The 22,045-nt window shown below is 42.8% G+C and overlaps 1 protein-coding gene across 1 annotated transcript; it reads right to left on the bottom strand.

The window, feature by feature from the left end:
* Window positions 1-5,178: 5,178 nt before the first annotated feature.
* On the bottom strand, window positions 5,179-20,895 carry LOC117354514 (gastrula zinc finger protein XlCGF58.1-like). Its single transcript, XM_033932184.1, has 4 exons — window positions 20,771-20,895; window positions 17,783-17,909; window positions 16,740-16,856; window positions 5,179-9,200 (listed from the first exon to the last, which is right to left on the bottom strand). The coding sequence occupies exons 1-4, from the start codon at window positions 20,795-20,797 to the stop codon at window positions 6,970-6,972; spliced, it is 2,502 nt and encodes an 833-aa protein (XP_033788075.1). The 5' UTR covers window positions 20,798-20,895; the 3' UTR covers window positions 5,179-6,969.
* Window positions 20,896-22,045: the final 1,150 nt, after the last annotated feature.

Genomic DNA, 22,045 nt, shown 5'->3' with positions numbered 1-22,045 from the left:
ATTTCTATGTTTCTATGAGAAGATAAGAGGTGCCATATTGGGACACACCGAAGGTCCATCAAGCCCAGTATTCTGTTTCCAATAGTGACCAACCCAGGTCACAAGTACCTGGCAAGATCCCAAGGAGAAAAACAGATTTTATGCTGCTAACAGAATGGTTTGTTGTCCTTACAATAGCTCCTGAGGCCCACTGCTTTCCTACTTCCAGATGTATGCTTCTTTCTCTCTCCTTCTAACCCCCCTGTCCTGCGGGTGCTTCTCTCATTTTCCTTCCAACCCCCTATGGGTGCCCCCCTCTCTCCTTCCAACCTTCTGTCCTGCTGTTTTGTCTCTCCTCTCCCTTCCAGCACTACCTTACTCCATGCTCTTTTCTCCAGCACTCCCTTCTTTCCATAATACTTCTCCATCTCTCCCTCCATGCTGTTGCTCCAATCCCCTCCCCTTCCAATGTTGATACTTCAGCCCTCCCTCCTTTGACCTCCGATACTGCAAACTTCCCCTCAAGACTTCTCTCTCCAGCACCCGAATCATTTATCTATCTCCTCTCTGGTTGCTGTAATTGAATCTTCGGGCAGCCGGCAATGGCAACTAGGTGAGCCTGTTGCCACCAGCCTGACCCGGAAGCTGCTTCTCTGCAGCGACTTCTTGTTCCCACATAGGTGGGACCTGCAGAACATAAGAACCACCATCTCCAGATCAGACCTTCGGTCCATCAAGTCCGGCGATCTGCACACGTGGAGGTCCAGCCAGGTGTTCATCTGGCATAATTTTAGTCACCCCTATCCCTCTATGCCTCTCGTAAGGAGATGTGCGTCTAGTTGGCTTTTAAATCCTAGAACAGTGGATTCCACAATAACCTCCTCCAGGAGAGCATTCCAGGTGTCCACCACTCGTTGCGTGAAGCAGAACTTCCTGATATTTGTCCTGGACTTGTCCCCCCTTAGCTTCAGTCCATGTCCTCTTGTCCGTGTCACATTGGACACTGTAAATAGTTTTTTTTCCTGCTCTATTTTGTCGATTCCTTTCAGTATTTTGAAAGTCTCGATCAGATCCCCTCATAGGGAGATGAACGGCCAGTGGGAAAAAGGAGGTATTGATGCCCCTGTATAAGGCTCTGGTTAGACCTCATTTAGAATATTGTGTACAATTCTGGAGGCCGCACATTCAAAAAGATATAGAAAGGATGGAGTCGGTCCAGAGGAAGGCTACTAAAATGGTTGGTGGTCTACATCCTATGTAGGCCCAACTTCCACTGACAAAAGCAAAGTTGTTCCATTCTGCATTGTTTCACCTCTTGAAAATTGGTGATCACAGATACGCCCTATTTTGCAAATTCTGCATCTTATCATAAGTAGGATAGTCAGGACTAAAGCTATATATCGCAAAGACGGAGGTAAGAAGTACGATAGACCTTCTCCTAGGAAACACGTAAGATATCTCTAATTTATTATAGTATCAGCACAGGCAATTTCTCTATTTACAATGTATTTTTATAGTTCCTTAGGAGAATAAGGCAAACCAAAATTACTGACAATTATGTTAGGTATGTATACAATAACGCTAATATTAAATATGCATTATTCGAATCTTCTTTTGCCATTCTTGGCAGTAGCACACTTGTACGAAACTTATCAGTTCCGTTCATGAGAGTCTTGCATAGAAAGTCGCTCTTGTTCTCGTCGCACATAGAAATTTCTGTCTTATTATACATGGAATCTTCCGTCTTGTATAATCGGCGGCCAGTTCGAGCCATCTCTTCTGTAGCGGCATGAGGTTGGGTGCTATGAGATGGCTGTGGCCAGCATGCTTGCAGAACAAATGTTGTTTTTCACAGGCGATGCGCCATCCTGTGGATAAGAACAGGGACAGCAGTATCTGGAACTCCAAAAACCAGACCAGCGCTCTATTCTCCAGACACCTAAAGACCCCTATGCCAAATGTTTGTTTAGATGTTACAGACAAAGGGTTACATCAATAAGTGGGAACTCGTGCAAAAGGTTTTCTCCGAGTTCACCAGGGTTCAACACCACCACAAACGTGCTCGGCAGACATTATCCACTCACATTATTTTAAAACACTCTGTTCGCCTTCCCCTCCAAAAAATTAGTTCAGCTCAAAAGATTCCTCGACAAAATCTTCGCCTTCCAGGTGGCTAAGTTGAACCCTTGGCTAGCCCAAATGATGCTCGAGGCCCCGACCTACCTCGACTTCAGAAAACTTCTCAAAACATACCTATTCCGCGAACAGGACCCTTAACCCTCATTCCCCTGGCCCCCTCAAGTTTCAAGTTTAATCAAGTTTGATGAATCGCTTATTACATACTAAGTGATTAACAATAAAATATAAATTGTACAGTTTTTAAAAAAGGGGAAAAAACAAACATACTCAGGTACATGTGGAAAGGAAAAAAGGAGGGTAAAAGTTACAAAATTGTTGTTCTTCAGATGAGAAGAAAGGAAAAGCCAAGTAAGGGAAAAACATGAGGTTTGGGGTAAAATTATTAGGAAAAATTTTGTTTAAAGATTAAAAGAAGCTTTAAAAAGAAAAGTTTTTAAATGGGTTTTGAATATTTTGAGGTCTTTTGTTTCTCTTATATATAAAGGTAGGGAATTCCAGGTAAGAGGGGCCATTACTGAGAATATATCATGACGTCTGGTTCCAATGACTTTTAAAGAAGGAACCATAAGCAACCCTTGAGTTGTGGAACGAAGAGAACGAGTCGTGTTGTATGGAATTAGTAGTCGGTCGATAAATTGAGGTTCATTGGTGGATAATGTTTTAAATACTAGAAGCAATATTTTATATGTTATATGGGAAGCCAGTGCGAATCTATAAGAAAAGGAGTTACATGGCCGTATTTTTTTTCCGTTATGAATAATTTTAATTGCAGTGTTCTGGATTATTTGTAAGCGTTTTTTTTCCTTTTGCGTAATGTTTAACAGTAGGGAATTGCAATAGTCAAGCTTAGCGATGACAAGAGAATGTATCAAAATGTTTAAAGATTTGGGTTCTAGGAATTTGGACAAGGAGCGAATCAAACGCAAACGGTAGAAGCAACATTTAACTGTATTACTAATGTGTTCTTGATAGGAAAATTTGTCATCGATGATGACCCCTAGTATCCTTTGGTTCTCTCTCCCTCCCTCTTTCCTTCCAATCCAACCTTGTCGCTGCCTGTAACTCTGATACATTTCTGCTAAAATGTTCCAACATTTCCTTCCTCGTTGCTTGTAATTCCGACAAAATGTTGTAAATCCGTGTTCAGATCGGATCTTAATTAATTGATGTGAACCGCCTAGAACTCATTGGGTATGGTGGTATACAAGAACATAATAATAATAATAATAATTCGTAGTGCAAAAATTTTTTTTAAAAGCTGCTTTTTTACTTTTTCTTTAAGCTATAAATATTGCAACAATTATTATCAATTGCCCCAAATCCTGGAGTATATATAGTGTGGAGAATTAAATTTAAATAGGATTCAAATGAATAAATCAACGCTTTTAAATGACATTGGTGAAAAGCTCCTGAGAAATATAAAGCCTGGTGAATTTTAAACCCTTAGTAAAAATGGCTGAAAAACAGGAACTTATCTGCAAACCGCTGTTTTGTTTTTTCCTGCGGGGTGCCAGCTGATCGCCCTACAGAGCCCCGTTTCGTGTCCTTCGTCAGGGGCAACCTCAGGGGCATCTCCCAAAGCAGTACGGATCAAAAGCTGGTTGTCCGTGGTCATTTTGACCCCTCTCATTTAGAGTAAGACTTTTATTTTTAGTATTTACAGCAGTATCTGGACCATACCAGGTTCTTATTGTATCCAAGGCTCCCTTTCCTGGATTCACAAGTTCTCATTATATTCACACATAAAAAAAAAATTTCCCTTATACCTACTGCCTTTCCTGCCTTAAGGTTCAAGTTTATTAAAAACTGATGAAACGCTAATCATAAATTCTAACGCGTTTAACAATTAAAAAATTAAGATGGGGAACAATTAACATACTTAACACCTTAACACCTTCCAATTAAACAAATACCATAAATAGATTGTAACCTACCCTCTCTAACTGCATTCCATATGTATTTTTCATACAGTTCTTCACTGTCAGTTTAATTTCCATCCTATAAGTTCACATAGAATTTTTCTTTTTTCAACCATCTTTATTTTCTCTTCTTTATTAATTTCCAGGTACTTTAGTTAGATTGTGAGCCTTCGGGACAGTAAGGGAATTTTTTAAGTACCTTCTTACTTCTCATTTATAATCTTAATGTATATTTTCTTCAAACCGCTTAGAACCTAACAGATGTAGCGGTATATAAGAAATAAATTACATTACATTACATTACTTGTTAATGACAAGACGTAACATACATGAAAACAAGAGGATAGTAGGGGGGGAAATACAATTTTAAAAAGAAAAGAGTACAATTAAGGTTAAAAACAAGAGGGCAGTGGGAGAAATGGGATTAATACAGAAATCGGCACGGGTGGACCCGGAGATCATTTAGCATTCATATGCGTCTTTGAAGAGGAAACTTTTAAGGGTTCCCTTAAATTTGATCTAAATTGTGCTCAGACCTTAAATGTAAAGGTAACGGGTACTAATGATTTTTAAGGACGGGACGTGAAGAAGGCGCCGAGATGCTGATCTTAAGGCTCTCGAAGGATCGTGAGGGATGAGCTTATGAACGAAGGCAGGTTCTTTGGTGTTCGTGGTTTTAAGGGAAATTAAAGCAATTTTATATGCGATTCGATCAGGGGATTGGTAACCAGTGAGCACTCTTTAGCAAGGGGAGAACGTGATCAAATTTCTTCTTGTCCGTTATTTTTATGGCAACGTTTTGTATTAATTGTAGGGAGTGAATTAGAATATTGAGAGGCTGAGGGTCAAGAACGTTTGCTAAGGATCTGATCGTTCTGAGCTTGAAAAAACAGTTCTTAACAACGGTGTCAGGTCAAAAGCGCGCCGGGACAAAGGCGCGCCCAGACAATTGAGCGCAGCGCGGAGGCGCGCACCGCTCAAAATTACTGTTTTTAGGGCTCCGACGGGGGGGGGGGGGCATGTTTTTAGGGAAAAAGTTAAGTTTACAGTAAAATGTGGAGGGTTACAACCCCCCAAACCCCCCATAACGCCAGCGCGATGTCTATTAAGTAAAGTGGGGGGTTCCCCAACAAAACCCCCCGTCGGAGCCCCTAAAAACTGTAATTTTCTTCGGCGCTCGCCTCCGTCTTGCGCTCAGTTGTCGGCGCACGCCTTTGTCTTTCGCGCCGTTGTCTATGAACCCTTAACAACTGCACTAATCTCAAGGCGTAGGATAGTTTAACTGAGGACTCTTATATACATCCATCTCAAAATATCTTGTATTATGTACTATGTATTAGTTTTATTTATTGGTCTGTGCATCTCTCCCCCCCGTCGGAAGTTCTTTTAAGTAGATTTTATAACTTATCCTGCTCCCTATGTTTTTACCTTCTTTGTTTCTTTCCTTTACTTGTTGAAGTTCTCCCCTCTGTCCACCATGTCACAGTACGTCAGCTTATGTCATTGTGTACATTCTCACTGTGTTCGTTTAGTTAATGTTAAATGTACTTTCCCCCATTTTAATTATTGTACATCGCCTAGAAATTTTTGATATGCGATTAATCAAATGTTTTAATAAACTTGAAACTTAAACTTAAACCGTAGTGTTGTGTAGTGTTACCCCCCTTACAGGTATTCTTAATGGTACTGTCCCTTCCTGCCTGAGTGGAGGAGTGGCCTAGTGGAATCGAGCAGGTGCCTCAGCAGCCTGAGGTTTTGAGTTCAATTCCCACCGCAGCTCCTTGTGACCCTGAGCAAGTCCCCCTCACATTGCACTGTCCCATGTACAGTACTCCCCCGTGAATTTGTGATTCAGAGTTTGCGGCCTCAGTCATTCACGGGTTTTTTTTAGATTTCTTATTCCTCCTGCTGCTTTCCCACGCATACACCATCACCTAATCCTGTCGATTGTTATTAGCGCGGCCGCTGTGACAGAGATTGGGGAGGGGGGGAGAGAGAGAGGAGATCGGTGGCAGTTGCAGCGGTAGAACGCGAGCACGCAATGGAGCCTCATAGCCGACGGGCAACCAATGGCAGCAGCTGCTCGGCTGAGAACGACGAGCCATCACCGTGGCAACGAAAAGCCAAAAATTGGAGCGGGGAGGTGGGCCCTAAAAGAAATTAGGCATTTTTTGTATCATCCATTTTTCACAGTTTTTCACAATTTGCGGTCACTCCTGAAATGTAACCCCCATGAATTTCGGGGGAGTACTGTACTGTGAAATCCAGAAACTCTTTTCAAGTAGCAATGCACTGTTTTAAAGTTGAAAAGATGTAAAATGAGCTGTACAGGTGCGAGTGAAACAGGGAAGTGGAAAGGTTGAAAAGTGTCGTGAACTCTTGTGCGATGGAATAGATGGGGCTGAAATGTCCCATGATGAAAAGGCCGTGCTAAACCGGTGGTGACAAAAGGGCGGTAGTGAACTGGAAGATCTTAAATGGCCAGGATGAATCGACCTAGACCCAGACAGGCATGTTGGATCTCTTTGGGAGAGGAGATAGTGGATACTGCGCATGGGCAGACTGGATGGGCTATTTAGCCCTTATCTATCATCATGTTTCTATGTTTTTATGATCTCAGTCTGTAAAATTTGCACCATGTCAATAAAAACTTCCCTCTGCAGTTCATAAGATGCAACATGTATAGTCAACTTATCCATGTGCGTTTGATCATTCTTTTTGATCAAGCCTATAGCAAACAAAATGATGGGAAATACTTGTCTGCATCTTTCTGCCAAATCTTTTTTTCAGTTTCAGACCGATTTTCTTTGTACTTGAGGATCTTTTCTCTTTCCGTAGGGTTCATCGCTATGTTTCTCACCTGAGTTACTTTTCTGGTGCAGGATGAGCTCTGTCTTCAGTCTGAACCCTCTAATACATCAGTACATATAAATCATTTAACACCTCTGTGAATTCGCTGATGCACCCTGAGGTATGCCTTCTGACTGAAGCTTTTACCACACTCAGTACATACAAATGGTTTTATTCCTGTGTGGATACTCTGGTGCACAATGAGGTTTGGTTTTTGTCTGAAGCCTTTACCACACTCAGCACATATAAATGATTTCATTCCTGTGTGGATACTCTGGTGTACAGTGAGGTTTGTCTTTCGGCTAAAGCTTTTACCACACTCAGTGCAAATAAATGGTTTCTCTCCTGTGTGGATCCTATTGTGCATGTCTAGACTTGCTTTCTGGTTGAATTTTTGACCACACTCAAGACATGTAAATGGTTTCACTCCAGAATGAATTCTTTGGTGTTTCTTGAGATTACCTTTGTGAGAGAAGCCTTTACCACACTCAGTACATACAAATGGTTTCTCCCCTGTGTGGATTCTGTTGTGCATGAAGAGACCAGACTTCTCAGCGAAGCTTTTACCACACTCAGTACATACATACGGTTTCACTCCTGAGTGGATTCTATAATGCCTAAGAAGATAATTTTTTGTACTGAAGTTTTTACCACATTCAATACACATATACAGTTTCACTGGAGAATGAATGTTTTGGTGATTGTTGAGGTTACTTTTGTGACTGAAGCTTTCACCACAATCAGTACGTGCATATGATTTCAATTCTATGTGGATTCTTTTGTGTATAGTAAGACTTGCTTTCCAACTAAAGCTTTTACCGCAACTAGTACATATAAATGGTTTTATTCCTCTGTGGATACCCTCATGGACAGTGAGGTTTCTCTTTTGCCTGAAGCTTTTACCACACTCAGCACATTTAAATGGCTTTATTCCTATATGGATACTCTGATGTACAATGAGCTGTGTCTTCCATTTGAATGTTTTATCACACTCAGTACATTTAAATGGCTTCACTTCTGTGTGGATTTTTTGGTGCTGGGTGAGGTTTACCTTTCTAATAAAGTGTTTACCACACTCAGCACAGATAAATGGTTTCTCTCCAGTGTGTATTCTATGATGTATGGTAAGAGCTCCCTTCTGCTTGAAACTTTTACCACATTCAGTACATATATAAGGTGTTATTCTAGTGTGGATTTTGTAATGCTTAGCAAGACTTTTCTTGTGATTAAAGCTTTTACCACACTCAACACACATAAATTGTTTCAGTCCTGTGTGGATCTTGTTGTGCTCAAACAGGTATGACTTCCACCTGAAGCTTTTACCACACTGAATACATTTAAATGGTTTTTCTCCTGTGTGGATTCTCTTGTGGCTGGTGAGGTATGCCTTCCACCTGAACCTTTTACCACATTCAGTACATATGAATGGTTTTACTCCTGTGTGGGTTCTCTTGTGACTAGTGAGGCTTGCCTTCCACTTGAAATTTTTACCACACTGAGTACATATAAATGGTTTTGGTCCTGGGTGGATACTCCTGTTGTCAGTAATGCTTTTATCACAATCAGTAGATGGTTTTAATCCCAAATGTATTCTATGGTGCATTGCCTGTTTTACTGTCCAATAGATATTTCTACCACAGTCAGAAGAGGAACCTACGCACTTGCCTTTTTGAACTTTCTGGTATTTTGAAAAGTTTGTCTTCTTACTAAAGGCTTTTTCAGATTTAGTCGAAGTGACCGATTCCACACTAGTTAAAGTTAATTTGAGTTCTGTCAGTTCTTTACCCTGACTAAAACTTTTCATACACTTTGTATCTGAAACTGGTCTCTCTCCTGGGTGAAATTTTGTATGTCTTGTAATATGCTCTTTCTCACAGCCAGGATATGAGGGTATTCTCTTATCAGTGTTGTTTGATTCATTGATAAAATTGTTCTCGAATTCTGTTCTTGTATATTTTCCAGTTTCTTTATTATTTTTCTGCTGCTGCATTAGCTCTTTCTGTTCCCCCTGTAGGTCTACCTTTTGACTGCTGAGGAATATCTTACAAACATCACATAAACAGCTTTGACCTCTCATCTGCTTTTTCTGCGCTTCATCTGTACCGATGATTTTGCAGGTAGTGTACTCACACAGAGCTGATCTTTCTGTTGATTTTCTTTGTTTATTTTTTGAGCTCCATTGATTTTTTCCCTTTCTTCCATCAGAAGTTTCTTCTTCTTTGTCTCTTTCTAGTAACATCTTTTCCCCACCAGGACTCTCGCTGATCTTCCAGCAATGTGTCTCCGCATTACTGTTTCTGGGATCATCTTTTTCTACATTAAAAAAAGTGAACATTGAGCATTATTGGAGAACAGTTTAATATTCCTTTGCAAATTTGCCACCCCTCTTTACTGAGAATACATTTCCCTGATTTGTACAAATGAAAGAATGGGGTAGGGGAGGGGAGACTTTATTATATGGTATATGCGTTATGAGATATTGAAGGGAAGGGAGGGAAAGGGATAATTCTATGTAGAATTTCAAGGGATGTATTTAAGTCACAATTGTATTATTTTTCGATGCACTTGATGTAAGTTATAAAAATGAATAAAGAAGTAAAAAAAAAATACACAATTTCCAAGCTGATTTCTATAAGAGATATAGATAGAATATATGATATTTGGAGCATTGAGATTAAGCATCAAATTTCTGCGTCTCAATGGCCATGAATTTGGTCTTGGAGAACGAGATGTTGGTTCTTTTTATTACATAGAGCATTTTGGACCCCAGTTAGATTACAAAAGTTAGATAGCTCTAGGTCTAATAGATGCTGGCATTGTAATCTGGAAGCAGGGACTTTGGATCATTTAATATTTTATTGTCCCTGTATCATGGTTTTTTGGAAATCAATTTGGCCTCAAATTAATTGTTTACTAGAAAACCATGTTGCTTTATCATATGATACAATTCTGTTTGGGATGTCAATGAGAGCAAAAAGTCAAATTTCATCAAATAATAACAAGCTTTTATTATGACAGGAGTCGCCATACAACATATTACCAACAATTGGAAAAATTACAATAGGCTTAGCTTCACATTTTGGTGGAATTCATTATATCACATTTATAAAATGGAAAGATCAATTGCCATACAAAAAGGGAATTATAATAATTTTTAAAAGATTTGGAGGCCATTAACAAATTATTGCAATGAACAGACATCATTTTCCTAATGAAAGTACATTTACATGAAGGGGGAGGGTAAATAGTACTTTTAAAGGTCTGATTCATAGATTGAAATATAATATATAAATGATATTTTGAATTAAATTATTTGTGGGAAGTGTGGATGGAGGGAATAAATTCATGTATGTAAAATCATAATTGTATGAATATCAAGTGATATGTAAACGTTAATAAGATGTAGTATTGTGCACTTGTTGTAAGATGGAAAAATGAATTAAGAATGAAAAAAAAAAAAAAAAGAATATATGATCACCTTCAAGTCAGTATTTAAAATCATGTTTCTGTTCTTTCCTCATAGGCCTAAGAAAAAGCCATGCAGAATCGGGCCAAGCTCCATCGAGTCTGCCATCCTATTTCTGACCAGGTCAGTCTCGGTCATAAGTACCGAAACGATCTCAAAAACTAGGTTTATTTCCCATGACTTATTTCCAAGGATAAGCAATGAAGCAATTCTACCTGACTAAAAAATTGTCCAAATTTCATTTGAAACCCTCCATAGTTGCCTAGAGAACATGCCATGGGCCCTGCAGAGATGTGTGAAGTCCCTTTCACCGGGGCTTAGGGAGAGCCATGCATCAACTAAATTCAAAGCTGTTACAAAGACCTCCAGATCCCCCATACCCACTCCTGCCCTCCCTACATTGGGGCAAGAATATATCAGTTGTGGCATCCATAACCATATTCAATTTTTTTGATTCGATATGATTCAATTTGATTCTATGCTATAGCTTTAAAATTAGCTGTCGGGTTGATTTTGCAGCCTCTTCACACCCCCTCCCCCCCCCATCTTTTCCTCTCCAACCGCACTGTAAAACTAAGAAAGCCAGATTAGTACAGATCGATAAATTCCTGTAAAACGGGGATCTCAAAGTCCCTCCTCGAGGGCCGCAATCCAGTCGGGTTTTCAGGATTTCCCCAATGAATATGCATTGAAAGCAGCGCATGCACATAGATCGGTTCATAGTGGCGCGCAAGACACCGGCGCGCAGACAATCCAGCGCCGACAATTCAGCGCAAGAAACAAGCACGCCGCCAAAAAACATTATTTATAAAGAGCTCCGACAGGGGGTGTGGGGGGGAACCCCCCCCCACTTTAATGCATAGTTTTCGTGCTACCATCGGGGGGGGGTGTGGGGGTGCAACCCCCCCCCCATTATAGAGAAAACAGAACTTTTCCGATTTTTTTCGCGATTATCCCGTCACCCATAGATCTCATGCATATTCATTGGGGAAATCCCGAAAACCCGACTGGATTGCGGCCCTGCAGGAGGGACTTTGACACCCCTGCTGTAAAGCATGTCTTTTTTTTGCACACATACACACAAAACAGATATTTATTCTATACTGCGTGAGAGCGTAATTGCAAACTAAAAACATAATATGCAGACAACAATAAACCTGCACCCTAAAAGACAGATTCTGCATACAATGCAGCCCCCAGCCCCCCTCAGTTAGCATACATTACATTATCCTAGGACAAGGAGACAGCATATTCTCACATATGGGTGACATCATTCACCGAGCCCGGTACAAACAATATGAAAAGTGAACTGTCACTTTAAGTTTTAAGAAACTTTGCGACTGACCGCAGGAATGTTGGGCTGCATTGGGAGGGGCCGAAGGCTCTGATTAGCTCAAATTGGCAATTTTTAGCCAATCAAGACCTTCAGCCCCTCCCAATGCATCCCAAGATGCATCATTGCAACACGCGGCCCTGTAGGCAGGAGGGAGTGAGCTTCCCTCCTGCCGTTTGCTTTTCCAAAGGTACGGGGGGGAGGCGGAGATGGGGGAATTCCAGGAATTTGGGGGTCTTTTTGTCAGTTTGACCACCTTTCTAGAACTCCGCCGCAACTCAAACAGGTCTAACTGCCAGTGTCTAAGTTCCCTCTAGGAAAATGTTGATTATGGCTGGGGTACGTCCAAATTGAAGCCCGCCCGATTCCCACCCATAACACACCGCCCAACACGCCCCTTTGCTCTCTGGACTCCCAGCAGCATAGAAGTGCTGCTGCACGTCCAGAAAGTTGGCTTTGATTATCAGCACTGCTATTAGGACATCCAAGTGCCGACTTCGGCTGGTTTTTGGACGTTTTAAACTTTTGATTACGAGCCCCATACTGTATATTTCTTTGACCATAAATAGGAACATAATAATAGTGTATGACTTGATGATCCATTAAGTCCAGTATCCTGATTCCAACTGTGGCCAAGTATCTGGCAGAATCCCATAGAATAACAAGATTCCATGCTGTCAATCCCCGGGATAAGTAATGGCTTTCCCCATGTCTATCTCAATAGCAAACTGTGGATTTTTCCTCCAGGAACTTGTCCAAACCTTTTCAAAACCCAGATATACTAATTGCTGTAACCACATCTTCTGGCAATGAGTTCCATTGCATCCAGGGAGTAACTATTCATTGAGTGAAAATTTATTTCCTCTTATTTGTTTAAAAGTATCATCACGTATTCTCCATTCTTCACCCCTACCAACATGGCTTCAGACCCTGCTTTAGCACTGAATCCCTCCTAGTTTCCCTAATTTCAAAGGTACAACAACTACATTCACGTAACAAATTCGCTGTCCTACTACAATTCGATCTTTCCGCTGCTTTTGATGTCGTCCATCACGACATACTACTTTACCAACTTTCCGAGATTGGAATCGACTCCACCGTCCTAATGTGGTTCTCAAACTTCTTACTGCTCCCATTCCTACACCGTCAACACAAATGGCACCATGTCCACTCCTTGGACTCCATCTTGCGGTGTCCCTCAAGGATCACCCCTTTCCCCTATTCTCTTTAACATCTACATGTCCTCCCTGAAACTCTTTCAACTATCCCCCCTGGAAACAATCTACACTTACGCAGATGACATCCTTGTCCTCCTTGAGACTGACCAGAACCTCACCAACCTCCACGAAAACATTACAGCTTGCATAATGAGACTCCGTGCCTGGTCCCTCTCGGTACAGATGAAACTAAACGAATCTAAAACAAAACTACTCTGGCTCGGCCCAAAATTCGAACACCTGCCCACACTTTTCACACTACCCACAGGCGATACACTACAGCTCGAGTTCTCATGCAAAGTCCTTGGTATCACTATCGATTCCTCTCTCTCCCTCAATGACCACCTCAACTCCTTGGTAAAATCATGCTTTTTCAGCCTTCACATGCTGAGGAAAGCTAGATCCTACTTCAGCCAACAACACTTCGCCATCCTTGTCCAATCCATCATCCTCTCCAAACTAGATTACTGCAACGCCATCTACTTAAACTATCAAAAAAAAGTATTCTAAGACTCCAGCTAATCCAGAATACTGCAGCCAAACTGATCTTCTCAAAACGCAAGTCTGACCATGCCTCCCCACTCCTTGCCAAACTTCATTGGCTCCCAATAATCTCCAGAATCCATTTCAAATGTTCCTGCCTGGCTTTCAAGATCATTCACGGAATCCTGCCTCCTCTTATCCCACTGTCTTTCAACTCCTCCAGTCCCGACTCCTCCAGAACTGCCCAAAGGCTTAAACTAGCCTTCCCTTCTCCACACGGCATCCACTATTCAGGCAAACTGGGAAAATCCCTTCTCTTCAAAATCACAGGTCTTTGGAACGACCTCACCACCCCGCTGCGGAACCTGAGCTCCCTTCAGTTATTCCGCAAACAATTGAAAACCTGGCTTTTCAGCAAATTGTAGCTCTATCCTTCCCCCCTTTCTCTCCCCCCTTCTACACATAAGTTCATGTAATCCTTTTCCTTCTTCTCTACCCACTAAGTTCTTGTAAACCGTGTCGAGCTCCATTCTCATGGAGATGATGCGGTATATAAACTTAAGGTTTAGATTAGATTAGATTATGGGGCAGGCGGTGGACTCCAGCTCCAAGAGCGTTGTTTGGTTTTTATGTGACCGTCTCCCCTAAACCTAAGTCAGCGATTGTAGCACGAGTTATGCTGCTGGGCAAAAAGACAATTCTGTCCAGTTGGCTTTCCAGTGAGCCCCTGACCTACAGCCAGTGGAAATCAGCAATGCTTGTGCAGGCCTCTGGAATGCCGAAGATTTGTGGACATTGATTCTGCAGCGGGAAACCGCTTTCGTCTGGTTTGGGAGCCCTTTTGGGGGGACCTTACCCCACTTGCGAGAAGTCGTCTATTGAATACGTGACCCATACTCTGTTCAATTATAATAATAATAATTTTATTCTTATATACCGCCAAAGCCATTGTAGTTCGAGGCGGTTCACATTAATAAGAGCTGGACACTCAGCGAAGTAGTTACAATGTAAAGTCGTCGAGTACATGTACGCAAAATATAGTGGTGAGGGTTTAAGAGTGCTATATTTTATGCCTACCCTGAGTTTTCTTGGGTGGGGGAGCAGGGGGGGGGATTGGATAGGAAGTTGTTACTCCTGCTTTTGTATTAAGAAAAAGTTGTATTACTATTGATATCTGTGCAATTTTTTTCTAATAAATAATTTTAAATATAAAAAAGGATTATTATGTAGTTTCTGTATCCCCCTTTAACGTCTTCTATTCATACTCTGGTTTTGTTCACTCTTCTTTTTCTCCACAGTTCTTGCAATTGTTCTTTTTCCTTGTTTACTTTGAGTATTTAAGTTTGTCGACGCAGCTAGGTAGACCTACAGCTTTGATTTATTGTGATCTGTCTTGAGCATAATTATTTAGGGAAGTGGGAAAACAATTAACTAAAGAGAACCAAAATAATCCCATATTCAGTCAGATCAGAAGTCCGTTGAATCCAGCAGTATCCCGTATCCTGTCTCCGACGGTGGTCAATTTAGGTTATTTGGAAGAGCTTGGCAGATCCCCGAGGATCTCCTTAGGGCAGTATCGGAGAAGGAGTACAAACATTCCAAGAAGATGGAGGGGAATCAGTGGGATGAAACACGGTCGGGGTGAGCTAGGTTTATGTTTATTAAAAAACTTTCTATACCGCATAACAGCCTAAAAAAGGATCCAAGCGATGTACAATATATAATACACATTCGTCAAGAAAGGAACTCCATTTAAAAATAGGATAGGACAGAGTATCATTTGAGATGCAGTTCAATAAACAGCTGTAACCCGGAAGGACAATGTCCTAGGACAGGGGTAGGGAACTCCGGTCCTCGATGGCCGTAATCCAGTCGGGTTTTCAGGATTTCCCCAATGAATATGCATGAGATCTATTTGCATGCACTGCTTTTTTTTTTTGTGATATCATTTTTATTGAGACAGAGAAAACCAAGTACGGTACAAAGAAACAAAAGTACTGGAGAGAAAACCACATAAGGAGCATGTACAAAAGGAGCTCAACATAGGAAATAGAAAACAGTACAGTACAAACGGCACCGGTGTCTCTGTCATTGTACCCAACGTAACGAAGCAGAATCCCCAAACGATTCAAAGCAGCCAGATAGCCAGGCACACAGCAACCACACCACTCACACACACACAATCACACTCGCAACACCCTGCACACCAAGCCTCGGTAGCAGATAAGAGAAGAGAAAAAGAAAAAGTAGGTAGTGCAGACAGCGCCACAAGCAAAGAAATACAGAACAGGAAACGCTTGGAAACCCAGCACACCTCAGAGGGAAAGGGATAGAGCACAGCATCAGAGGAATAAGCAGGCAGCCCACATCCCACAGTACGCCTTCCACTGTTCCTGTGGTCGGGACGAGTAAGAATCCAGTTCATAACGGGCTTGTTGTTTCAGCAAAGACAGCCATTTATCATAAATAGGAGCCTCTACAGAAGCCCACTGTTGTAAGATACGTTTTTTCCCCAACAAGATGGCATGTAGAGCAAATTTCAATGTGGGCTGGTCCATGCCATGCTGAGTCAACTCCTGAACATCCTCAAGCAATAAAGCAGGGGTATTCCAGGGAATATCACAAACGAGGATCTGTTGTAGACAGGCTCGCACCGGGGTCCAAAACTGCAGCTTTGGGCAATCGAAAAAAGAGTGCAGATAGGTGCCCCGCTGAAGCCTGCATCTAAGACAGAGACTGGTATCCCAGAGGCCCATAACGTGCCCCCTAGGCATGCACTGCTTTCAATGCATATTCATTGGGGAAATCCTGAAAACCCGACTGGAGTTCCCTACCCTTGTCCTAGGATCAGCCTCCAAATCATTCTCTCGAGCTGTAAAAACTCCTACAACATTTAGGGCTCCTTTTCCCGAAGGTGCGTTAGGGCCTAAATGCGCGGCTTAGCGCGGGCTAAAATGCCCCGCGTGCTAGCCGCTACCGCCTCCTCTTGAGCAGGCGGTAGTTTTTCGGCTAGCACGCGCTAATCCGGTGCGTGCGGTAAAAACGCTAGCGCACCTTCGTAAAAGGAGCCCTTAGTATTACTCACGTGTATCTTGTAATATCTCCCTTTATTCTGTAGACTACTGTATAATACAGGGGTCTCAAAGTCCCTCCTTGAGGGCCGCAATCCAGTCGGGTTTTCAGGATTTCCCCAATGAATATGCATTGAAAGCAGTGCATGCGCATAGATCTCATGCAGATTCATTGGGGAAATCCTGAAAACCCGACTGGATTGCGGCCCTCGAGGAGGGACTTTGAGACCCCTGGTGTAATACTTCCAATTACTCTGTACAGAACCTGCTATTATTACTCACCTGTGTATGAGTGAGTAATTTCTGTCTCTCCTGCCTCCTTTGGATCCCATACAAGTGGCTCTTCCTCTTGTTTAATCTTTGATAATACTTCAGGACCGATACTTTCATGGCCTGTGCCTAGGAATTATAAAGAAAATCAATGATTATTTCTCTTACATAAAAAATACGCAGCAGTAATTCTCAGAACGATGGGGGAGGGGAAAGCAGACTGCAGAGCAAAAGAAGTATAAAGCAGATTTCCCCATTCCCCCCATCCTTTTTTCCTGAAACAAATAAAAATATATTTTGCACTTTAAGTCAAAAAGTTCCTCATTTATTCTTTACAACGTAGACTGGTTTCATACTGCTATCTCTCTTTTTGGATTTTTTAGAATTGTTTTAAAAGAACGCAAGAAGCTAGGGTTACCAGACGTCAAGGAAAACCCAGACATGTCCAGGTGCCTGAAGATTAAATTATAGTGGCCAGGCCCAGGGAGCAGGTAGGTAGGGGGGTTGGAAGCTAGAGAGGTCATGAATGGAAGCAGCATCGGAGGAGGAAGAGGGAGGGCTGGAGAAACAGTATGAAGGAAGGGATGGAGGGGGCTGGAGAAACAGCATGGAAGGAGGGGAGGGGGCTGGAGAAACAGCATGGAAAGGAAAGTGCACTGGAGAATAGAGTATGGAGTAGGGTAGTGCTGGATGGGAGGGGGCGAAACAGAGACAGCAGGAGAGGAGGTTGGAAGGAAAGAGAGAGGTACCCGTGAGGGGGTTTGGAAGGAGAGAGAGAAAAATACCTGTGGGGGAGGAGGGTTGGAGGAAGGGGGAGAGAGAGAGAAGCACTAAAAGGGTACAGAGGATGGAAAGGGGGACCAAAGAAATGGGTGGAGTGTGGGCAGGGTCATGCGTCCTCTTTTTGTTGTCTTCACAAATATGGTAACCCTAATATCGGCTAGATACATTCTTATAATCCCAAAACCTACATTGAGTCTTAAAAGATAAAATATTTAAAAATTCATTAAATCAGCCCCCTTGTCTGCTAAAAATGCGGATAACGCAATTCTCACCTAGCGAGATCAAAGTGTCATAATTCTCCTTCATCACCTCCCTGTAAAGCTCCTTCTGACCTTCATTCAAACACTCCCACTGCTCCCGGGAGAAGTGGACAGTGATATCCTCATATGTCACTGGCACCTGAAACAAACCGGAAACAAACTCAGCGATGCGTGGAAGAGCTCAGAACGTATTAAGAGTTCGGCTAACTTTATTCTCCTAGCATTATATCACGGAAAAAAGGACTCCAGACTCATTTTCTTCAGTATGCTATAGGGTTTGCAAATCTAACGACGGCATCCATCTCATATTCTTTCATAGAACCAGTCCACAGTTATAAAATCATCTTCTTAATATGTTTGTCATTCTCTTAAGGGTGAAAGTTTGGTGGTCACAAACATTAAAATCACAGACCGCTTTCAATCCCCTGTACTTTTTAGGGCTTAACCTGAATTATTTCTAGAACACTACCAGACGTACACAGGGCTGTACAGAGTCACAAAGGAGACGGTTCCTGCTCAAAAGAGCTTACAATCTAAACAGACAAGCAGGATACCGGGGTGGGGATACAGTTAGGGGGTTTGGTTAATTTGCTGGTTAGGGTGGTGAGCAGGGTTATGGACTGAAGGCTAAATCAGAAAGGTGGGTTTTCAGTCTGCTTTTGAACAAGGTGAGGAAAGAGGCGTGACGAATGAACTCAGGTAGTTTATGCCAGGCATACGGAGCAGATGAAAGGAATGAAGTCTGGAATTGGCAGGAGGGTAAAGATAAAAGCAGCTGATCTGAGGAACAGAGTTCTCTGGGAGGTGGATAAGGAGAGAGAACAGGGGAGCGATATTGAGGGGATGGCTTGAACACATTTGTAGGTGTCATTCAGATGCTGGCTGGTGGCATAATTTAATTAGATGAGCTCTTCTCCACTGAAGAAGGTGTTGGTGGCCTTTTCATCAATTAATTTTTTTTTAAAAAAAGCACAGTTCAAGCCCCAGTGATATCTTGAATGTCTTGGTATCCTAAAGTTCTTTAGTTTTGGTATCCTATCCAATCCAATCCTTGGTCTCATACTATACCGGGTCATTCCCAAAAAGAGACTCGAACCGGTTAACAAAAATTAGCTGAAAAGAACATATGAAAACAATGATTGGACAGGGAGTTCATCTATTATAATCCCTTTTTTGTCAGCTAAAAATTTCTGAAACAGATACGTCTTCAAGGTTTTTCTAAAACATGTCAAAGAGGAAATGAGTCTAATTTCTGAAGGGAGGCCATTCCAGATTTTTACCAAGGCAAATGCCAGAGTGTGAAAGCCTACCTAAAGTTTGAATACCTCTAAGGGGAGGGAATACTAATTTAAATGTAGGTATACCTCTAGTAGAAAGAGGTTGTTGAGAATTAAAAGGGTAAGTAATGGGGGAAAAATTCCATATAAACTTTTAAATACATTAGTACCCTTGAACTGAACCCTCCAATATACCGGGAGCCAATGCATTGCCCTCAGTAATGGAGTAACATGATTGTATCTACTCTTACTGAAAATCAATTTGACGCTCATGGTCGGCGCTAAAAAAATGCGCTACGTTTTTGTAAAAGGGGAGAAATTTTGTTAATAGCATTTTATATTTCCGTTTCATCATTTTACACAATAATGAAATCGTATTTAGGCTTTGTCTTGTCATTCAATTGATTAAATTAGTACTCCTTGTGTCACTTATATGAACACTGTCACAACTGAAAAAAAGGGTGAAAATGACTGATCTGAAGAAATCACAGGGAGTAGAAACTAAAAGCAACAAAAAGCCAGAGGGTAACAAAGAGCCTGACTGGCTGAAGGGATAAAAAGAGCAGAAGTGTCTTTTCTGGAGCCCCAGGGAGGGATTGAGCAGTGCCAGGCTCCTTTCGTCTTCTGCTTGCCCCCTGGCATTGCCTGGCACTGCATCCCGTTGCCCACCTCCTGCCAGTCTCCTACCTGCTGAGCAGAAAGCCCTGCAGCCGTTCTCCTGCCTTTCTCCAGCCCTGGCTCAGTGCAGGGCTTGGCTTCTCTCTTAATAGCTACAGACACAGAAAGAGGAGAGAAGGAGGAAGCCTGGGGCCAGATCATAGAGAAGGGAAGCAGGAGAGAGGGAGGAAGAGCATGGAAATATAATCTAGAGAGATCAGGAAGCAGAAACTGAGCTAATCATGAAGCCAAAGGAGAACCAAGAAGAAGAGCCCGAAGGGCTGCAAGGAAGAAAGAGCAGAAGATTATTTTCTGGAGCCCCAGGGAGGGATTGAGCAGTGCCAGGCTCCTTTCTTCATCTGCCTGGCCCTGCCTCCCCTGCTGCCCACCTGCAGCCATCCTCCTGCCCTTCTCCAACCCTGACTCAGTGCAGGGCTCAGCTTCTCTCCTAATTCAGGTGGGCAGCAGGGGAGGCAGTGCCTGGCAGAAGAGGAAAGGAGCCTGGCACTGCCCAGTCCCTCCCTGGGGCTCCAGAAGAGACACTTCTGCTCTTTCTTCCTTGCAGCCCTTCGGGCTCTTCTTCTTGGTTCTCCTTTGGCTTCATGATTAGCTCAGTTTCTGCTTCCTGATCTCTCTAGATTATATTTCCATGCTCCTTCTCCCTCTCTCCTGCTTCCCTTCTCTCTGAACTGTCCCCAGTCTTTCTCCCTTCTCTCCTAATGGTTTCAGACAAAGAAAGAGGAGAGAAGGGGAATCTGGGGACAGATCAGAGAGAAGGGAAGCAGGAGAGATGCAGAAGGAAGCAGACATAAAGCCAGAGGAGAAGAAGAAGAACCTGGCACTGCATCCCCTCCTCTTCCTACTAGTCTGCCCATCCACAGGAACCATTATCTCTTTCTCTCTCTGAGAGATCCCACCTGCCTATCCTATATAGTGCTGAAAGGGGTAAGCAGCACTGTAAATTTAATTGACGGTCCCTGCTCAGAAGAGCTTACAATCTAATTTGGACAGACAGACGTGACATATAGGGTTGGGGATGGTTGAGGTAGGCTTTGACACCTCCTACCTGCTGAGCAGAGAGCCCTGCGGCCATCCTCCTGCCCTTCTCCAAAGCAGGATTTCCACCCCTGGCTCCCTCCCCACAATGCTTTGCTGGGCTCAGCTGCTCTCCTAAATGGCTTCAGGGGGTATGGAAGGGGAAAGAGGGAAGAGAAGCATGAGAGAGGGAGGAGGGAGGGATGGAGGAAGGAGAGACACTTATGGATGCTGCCACCTACTGGACCCTCCTAGCACTGACAGCAAGGGAGCTGATCCTATACAGACAGTTACAGATTCAGGGCTAGATGCACAGAACATCGGTTCAATGTTCAACACTATGAACATGCAAATTATATGCATGCTGCTAATACTGAGCATCGGTGATAAAACATGCCTGGCACATGCGCACAGCTCTTGTGATTGTGGTCTTTGGAGCTCCAAACTAGAGAGTTGCGCGGGAACAGAAATCCCACCCATCCCCGCCCGTCCCCACCAGGATCCTCTCCATCCCCACCTGTCCCAGTCAGGATCCTCTCCGTCCCCACCCATCCCCGCAAGAAATTACCTCCATCCTCGCCCGTCCCCATAAAAAGCAGTAATTACTTCTGACAGGATCATCAATTCCACAGTTTCTTTTGTGTTTGCGCTGATGTTTCCTTGTGGAATCTCTTGGGTGGAACCCTTTTTTCTGTTTACTGTTCAGGTAATTAACTTATAAACCCCCACTTTTACCAAGGCTGACGTGTCCATTATATTATATGGTCGAACCTGCTTCCAAAGCCTTCCATCCCCGTGGGAGTCCCGTGGGCCAGAGGGGGGTCCCCATGGGAGTCCCGTGGGTTAAGGAGGGATTCCCGCAATCCCCGTTCCCGTGTAGACCTCTACTCCAAACAAGGCAGAAGAGGTATGCAAGGCCAAAAAACCCCCTGAGAAACTCCCTGACCACCCCCCACCTGTCCTGTTTGATCATTAGATTGTAAGCTCTAAGCAGGGACTGTCTCCTGAATGTTTTAATGCACAATGCTGCATACGTCTAGCAATGCTATAGAAATGATTTTGGGTTTTGGGTTGTTTTTTTTTTGCTTCCACGATTTTGGATACATCTGTTAGGTGCAGGACACATACAATACACACGCAGGGCCACACATACAGATTTTAGAAATGCTAGCAGATTGCTCCACCGAGAAATCACCCTCATGTTACACCACTGCTCCAGGCCTGCCAGGAAATTTTCAGTGCTGAACGGTAGGTGCATTATACATTATACTATTTCCTATTTGTACAGCATCTTGTAGCTCTTGAA

This window comes from Geotrypetes seraphini, chromosome 2, assembly GCF_902459505.1.
Source record: "Geotrypetes seraphini chromosome 2, aGeoSer1.1, whole genome shotgun sequence".
NCBI classification, from domain to species: domain Eukaryota; kingdom Metazoa; phylum Chordata; class Amphibia; order Gymnophiona; family Dermophiidae; genus Geotrypetes; species Geotrypetes seraphini.
This window is presented reverse-complemented; position numbering and strand designations above follow the sequence as displayed.